Source organism: Arachis hypogaea, chromosome 3 (assembly GCF_003086295.3).
Source record: "Arachis hypogaea cultivar Tifrunner chromosome 3, arahy.Tifrunner.gnm2.J5K5, whole genome shotgun sequence".
Classification (NCBI taxonomy): domain Eukaryota; kingdom Viridiplantae; phylum Streptophyta; class Magnoliopsida; order Fabales; family Fabaceae; genus Arachis; species Arachis hypogaea.
The window spans coordinates 2,656,071-2,662,476 of record NC_092038.1 but is presented as its reverse complement, the minus strand read 5'-3'; the positions used below and the strand labels follow the sequence as shown (position 1 = coordinate 2,662,476).

The 6,406-nt window shown below is 31.8% G+C and overlaps 2 protein-coding genes across 3 annotated transcripts; both read left to right on the top strand.

Annotated features, from left to right (window-relative positions):
- The first annotated feature begins 651 nt into the window (after nt 1-651).
- LOC112787113 (uncharacterized) lies at nt 652-2,010 on the top strand. The gene is made up of 3 exons (XM_029295182.2): nt 652-843; nt 932-1,061; nt 1,257-2,010. Exons 1-3 carry the CDS (start codon nt 729-731, stop codon nt 1,741-1,743), a joined length of 732 nt encoding a protein of 243 aa, XP_029151015.2. The 5' UTR covers nt 652-728; the 3' UTR covers nt 1,744-2,010.
- A 175-nt stretch (nt 2,011-2,185) lies between these two features.
- Nucleotides 2,186-5,178, top strand: LOC112787097 (replication protein A 70 kDa DNA-binding subunit A-like). 2 transcript variants are annotated; one of them, XM_072232213.1, is made up of 10 exons: nt 2,186-2,564; nt 2,645-2,912; nt 3,014-3,113; nt 3,216-3,425; nt 3,549-3,684; nt 3,783-3,946; nt 4,020-4,134; nt 4,213-4,410; nt 4,513-4,593; nt 4,708-5,178. In XM_072232213.1, exons 1-10 carry the CDS (start codon nt 2,415-2,417, stop codon nt 4,891-4,893), a joined length of 1,608 nt encoding a protein of 535 aa, XP_072088314.1. In that variant the 5' UTR covers nt 2,186-2,414; the 3' UTR covers nt 4,894-5,178. The 2 variants fall into 2 exon arrangements, with proteins under 2 accessions (XP_072088314.1, XP_072088315.1); XM_072232214.1 differs by having other exon boundaries at nt 4,490-4,593.
- The last annotated feature ends 1,228 nt before the right edge of the window (nt 5,179-6,406 follow it).

Genomic DNA, 6,406 nt, shown 5'->3' with positions numbered 1-6,406 from the left:
TTTTTTGTTCATATCAGTGAATTTTTTAAATACTATTTTATTTATTTCAAAATTTAAATTATAAATTTTTTATTTTTTATTTTAAATTTTCAAAAAAATTATAATTAAAAAATAACTAATATTAATTTTTTATTTTTTTCAATAAATTAATAATTACGCAATTGATGATAATTAATCTATAGAGACCGAACTTTTGTTGTCTTGGATCCCTTTAATTTTCTTAATAACTATATAACATATTTAGAAGTGTGATGAGTGAAGAGGAACACGGTGGATATATATATTATTACCACAATGCTAGTAACTAATTCTATATAAGTCAAAAATCAGCCAACTGTAAATCAGAGGCATCGGTAATTTTAATTGGCACACAGATGTTTCTTTTTCTTGTAAATTGGATGATTTTTGATATGATTTCTATGTTTCATGTGTTACGCATTAATAAAACACAATTAATTGTATAGAACCAACTAATTAATAATCAAAACTAATTATAATTAATTATGTTGTTCATTCTTGCCTGATTATTAGTTGTTTCTATATACTTTTTCATATTATTATGAATTAAGAATTAAAATAAAGCAGAGTTGAGTTGTGAGAGAGAGCAAGCACACACGCACATACATATATATAGAGTGGGAGTGGCAGCATAACTCCCCACAATTCATCTCCAAGTTTCAATCATTCCCACACAGAAGAAAGAGGGTGTGTAGAGAGAGAGAGAGAAGATGGTTGAAGAGGAATTCCGAAAGGGTCCTTGGACCGAACAAGAGGACTTCAAACTTGTGTCTTATGTTGGCTTATTTGGGGATCGTAGATGGGACTTTATAGCTAAGGTTTCAGGTTTGAAGGTGGCGGGCGATAAGATACAATATAAACATAATCAAAATACATACATATATATGATTTTGTACGTCCTTCTTCGTCGTAGGTTTGAATAGGACAGGTAAGAGTTGCAGGTTGCGATGGGTTAATTATCTCCATCCTGGTCTCAAACATGGTAAGATGTCTCCCCACGAACAACAACTTGTCATGCACCTTCACTCCAAATGGGGAAATAGGTTTGCTTTCTTTACTCCCTATCTTTATTTTGGTAAAAATTCAGATGTACAGTTAATTTTATAATAAAAAATTATTAAATAATTTGATAGATTTGACTAAATTATACATAATAATTTTGCCTAAAAAAATAACTGTTAGTCTAAAAATAATAATAATAATTGAGAACTATTAAATAATTTAATATATTAATGCAGGTGGTCAAGAATTGCAAGAAAGTTGCCAGGGCGAACAGACAATGAGATCAAGAACTTTTGGAGGACTCAGATGAGGAAGCAGAAGGCACAGGAGAAGAAGCGTGCACCTGCAACCACACAATCATCTCCATCATCTTCGTCTACTAGTTACCAGTCCTCATCTTCTTCCAACAAGGATATTGGGGAAGAGAGCTTCTACGACACTGGAGGGCATAATGGTAATAACAACAACATCACTAATAACACGATGGTGAAAGAAGATGATGGAATAATAATTAATAGTGATAGTAACAATGTTGTTGATGATGATTACTCTATGGATGATATATGGAATGATATCGCCATGTCTGAACAACACAACAACTTTATTTCTTCTTCTTCTTCTTCTTCAGAACCACTGCCACTATGGATGATCATGGATAATCAAGAACAAGAACAAAGTAAAGTCTTATTCCCTTCTTCCTATGAACCACTCTTAACCACTTAATTAGGAGGATTCTTTTTTCTTTTTTCACAAAAATTAAGTTCATGTATGTATAAATACGTGCCACGTGTCGGTCTTATAGTGTGACACAGCTGTAATCTAATGGATGGCTGATGGATCTGGATCATGCACCTTCACTACCTTAGTGTCATGTCAATGTTTGTGCTTTAATTTCACTTTAATTTCAACAAACACTATTGTATGTTAATGTTCTCATCAATGTAAAATATCAACAGGCAATGCAAATTCAAGCTTTTAATCTTATAATAATGTGTTTACATATGGCGCAACTTTATTTAAAAATATTTGTAGCCACTAGGTAGCTAGTGCGTGAATAATTGTATAGATTTCCAATTAGAATAATGTAAGATGGCACCACGGATAAATAAAGAACAAGACCACACATCTTCCTATATATAATAGGAGACTAGTGGTTGATTTGGTGCTCGACAAGTGGTGGATCTATTCACCCGACACGTGTTGAGTCATATGATAAAGAAAAAAATAATATTTACTAACAAATTTCAACAAAAAATAAAAAACAAGGATCCAGTAAAGGTCTTCATTTTTCTCTTTTTGTACTCTCTTTCCATCTGTATCATATAAAATCCCATCTGGAAGAAGAATTACATGCATAAATCATTCTCACAAGTAAACAAAAAAAAAAAGAGAAAATGTCTCAAACCTTTGATTACCTGGCTGATTTAAATGCAAGAAAACTGCAATGGAATTTCAAAGTATATGTAATACGTGTGTGGGAACTCCCTAACAGATACAATGAAGGAGAAGTTGGCACCATTGAAGTGATTATTGAAGATAGTCAGGTAAATATATTTACTCTATTCAAAAGTTTCAAAATTTTGCGTGATATAAGCAAGTTCTAAATATATTCAAAAAACTGCAGGGCACAAGGTTGCAAGTCTCGATCCCTAAATCCCTGGTGAGCAAGTGGCGGGGTGTCTTGGTTCAGTTTCAAATGTACATTATGACCAACTTCATTGTTGTTGACAACCAAAAGGGTAACATATCAAGGGGAAAGTATTTATTATTCTTCAGTCATAGGACAATCGTCAGTCATGTTGAGAATCCCAGTTTTTCGCTAAATGCTTTTCGATTTAGAACCATCCGTGAGTTACTAAATGCTGAGAAGATCGATGACTCTGCATTGTTTGGTAAGTTGGTTTTATTAAATAGTTGTTCAACTTCTTTCATATTCAAATGCAATGCCTAGCTATGGTTCTCTCAAATGTGTGTACTATTTATTTTTTTTTAGACATGATTGGTGAAGTAGTTGGTAAAGAAGATCCAAAAGAGTTGATCACCAGCAAAGGAAAGGAGACTAAACGACTGGCTGTTATCTTGGAGGACCTAGAGTATGTACATTCAACACTATAACAACTATATTTCTGTGCGTATGTAGAAATTTCTATTTTCAAAGAGTTAATGTGATGTCTTTTATATTTATAATGTTTCAGAAACAATAGGATTGGGTGCACTATATTTGGTGAAATGGTTGACCAGCTACTTCGTCACATGCAAGATGGAAGGGTTGAGCCACTAATAGTTGTGGTCCAGTATTTTAAGGCAACCAGATGGAATGGCAAGACATCTGTCCAAAGCCATTTTGACATTTCACAGCTGCACATAGACTCCAACCTTAAAGATGTTGCTGAATTTAGGAGCAGGTTAGTTGAGTCTATCTTATATAATCACTAAAGTGGCTTGCTTTTATACTTTGTATGAAAAATTCTGTGGTCTATATGTATATTTGTTGATGAAGTTGATGATCCTTTTGAACCAATGTGTAGGCTGCTTGGCGGTGAACCATCATCCTCTGTGAGGATTAGTCAAGTTCCATCAAAAACAGCTTGGTCAGGGGTTGAGGAGCTTAAACAAGGTGCTGTGTCAGTGAAAACAATTGAAGAAGTCCTTATCCAACATGAGGTAATCACAACTATGTTTTTTCAAATTTTTGTTGCCCAATGTCTATTTAGATTGGTTGCTGATGCAAAAATACTTGACATTTTAATATGGCTTAATAGGAAGGTCCAGCTTGGATTGCTGCAAGTATTGTTGCGATTAATGTTACGAAGGATGATTGGTTCTATAAATCATGTAGAAAATGTCCAAAGAAAGTAGAAACTCCTATTGGAAACAGATATGAATGTGGGAAGTGTGGCCATACACATGGATCTGCAGCCCTAAGGTTCTTTTGTATAATATTTGTATGGAACTTTTTAAATAAATACATGTTCATTTGTATTTTGTTTGTATTATAGGTTCAAAGTCGAGGTGATGGTTTTTGATGGAACCGGTAGCATCCGATTGCTACTATGGGACAAGGAAACAAGTATGCTATGTGGGAAAAGAGCTGAACAGATTATGGAGGACGATGTAAGCACCTATTGTTATTCTTAAAAATTGCTATCTATAAGCTATATAGGAAGAGTGAAGTGTTTTATTTGTGTACAGGTTATAGTGGGAGATGAATATCCCAAAACACTTGATAACATGATGGAAAAAAGAGTCCTTTTCAAGATAAATATCAAAGAAGCCAACATTAATCAATTTGATCATGTGTACACGGTTATGAAAATCTGTGATGATGAGGATATCATTGACAAAAATCTTCCCAAAGAGTTGTCTACTAATCTTCCGAGTAATGTCAGTGTAAGTTCTTTAAACAATTTAGTGCTACCGATAAGCGTATATTCTTATACATGGTCAATTCACTGTAACATCTAAGTAGACCAATTCATTCCCTAAACACAGGAAGATGGCTGCAACAACTATTTGGAAATTTCAGAAAATGTGGCTAATCTTAAAACTGATTGTGATACTGAGTCTTCTATGGTATGTTCAAAATATCTATTTTCTTTTATATTATTACAAACAAGTGCAGATTTCTTGACAGCTTTTAAGATGAATTGTTTAACCTGATAGTTTTCTGTTATTTATGTGTTATAGGATGTTGTGGAGGAGTGCATCTCATCCCTCAAGTACAAAACACCATCCAAAAATATTACCAATGGATTGAAGAATTCTCCTCTAAGTCTGAATGAAGATGAGGAAGAAGGCCAGCTATCAACCAACAGGTTCAGTAGGAAGATGGGAAAGAGACAGAAATGTGTTAACCTTGATGCAGATATATGAGTAATTGAAAATTTGATTTATATTTTGAGTAGTAAAAGAAACTCTATTGCAGTCACCTAATTATGTGTTTTGTAATTGTATGACTTTCTTATTATCTTTTTATCATGTAAGACTTGGTTAGTCAGGTGGCATTCAATTTATGATGAACTTACCTAATTATGTGTTTTGTAATTGTATGACTTTCTTATTATCTTTTTATCATGTAAGACTTGGTTAGTCAGGTGGCATTCAATTTATGATGAACTTACCTTAGAAACTTGATTGATTCCTAATTTTATTTCTAAATACTTTGCTTTGTTTTGACATGGTCAGTAAGTACCTGTATATACACCTTAAAAGAATTGTTTTTAGTAAGAATTCTTCTGAATGAATTTAATCATCTAATGTATACTATGGCTAATTTCGGTATGTACACTAACTAAAATTGTTTCACATGGTTAGAAATAAACTATGTACACATCAGAGTAAAAAGAAGTATGCATTCACTATGAAATTTTGATATGGCCCGTACAACTACTTAGATAATAGTGTGAAATATGTATGAAATGCTAGATATTAAAATATAATAATTTCTAAACTACGTATGAAAAGTTACTATATGCATCGTGATTGAGTCAAAATAGTATTTTACACGTGATATTAGAACAAAAAGTAGATAAGGATAAAAAATCATTTAAATACAATTACATTCTTATCTTATAACACTAATAGAATTTAATTTAATAGAAAAGATGGTCAGGTAGAATATAAAGCAATATCCAGCTGAAATACATAAACTATCTATTTATGATGGACTATGTTACGCAAATTTTTATAGGTGAAAGGATACATATAATTCAGTTTCATATTAAATTTCTAACTTATATGTATCTTTACTAAAGTGGGTTCACTAAATATGGTTTGAGTTGTACCCAAGTGATTAAATATGTTTTTTGTTTAATAGATATATTAAATGAAATAAATATGCCATAAATTGGAACATAGTGAAATGTGACCTTTATGAACTTATTTGTTAGGGATATTGACAAATAATTAATCTGATTTAAACTATTTAATATACTAACTTTGGCAATAGAGGTAAAATTTTTGAAATGAGAACTATCTATATGTTAAATTTAACCCAATTTCAAAACAATGAATATAAATATTTAAAATGTAACTATCAGAGTTTTATTATCAATGAAGAAATTCGTTGGTCACATGATCAATTTTAATTTATAGTATAATAGATATTACGTAAAGTATAGACCCTAAAGCTTTTTTTGAAATATAGCCACAGTATACAATAAAAAAAGCTAACTTTATTTCAAGTAATCCCTGTGTACATTACGTGAAAAAGAAAGGTCAAAACATGTAAAAACATGTTAAACCAGATACAATGAAAAAAAGCATGATGGATACTCTGATAATTTTTCTAGGCTATAGACACAGTATAGATAGTAAAAGATAAATTTATTAATTGTTATTATAATCAAGTCCTCCCTATGTACATTGCGTAAAGAAGAAGCGTCTT

Bases quoted from the DNA above. Each gene is read 5' to 3' on its own strand.
- LOC112787113 (XM_029295182.2), top strand. From the start codon at position 729: ATGGTTGAAGAGGAATTCCGAAAGGGTCCTTGGACCGAACAAGAGGAC. The intron at 844-931 runs GTTTGAAGGTGG...TCTTCGTCGTAG, and splicing joins CTTTATAGCTAAGGTTTCAG to GTTTGAATAGGACAGGTAAG. The intron at 1,062-1,256 runs GTTTGCTTTCTT...ATATTAATGCAG, and splicing joins CACTCCAAATGGGGAAATAG to GTGGTCAAGAATTGCAAGAA.
- LOC112787097 (XM_072232213.1), top strand. From the start codon at position 2,415: ATGTCTCAAACCTTTGATTACCTGGCTGATTTAAATGCAAGAAAACTG. The intron at 4,135-4,212 runs GTAAGCACCTAT...ATTTGTGTACAG, and splicing joins AACAGATTATGGAGGACGAT to GTTATAGTGGGAGATGAATA. The intron at 4,594-4,707 runs GTATGTTCAAAA...TATGTGTTATAG, and splicing joins GTGATACTGAGTCTTCTATG to GATGTTGTGGAGGAGTGCAT.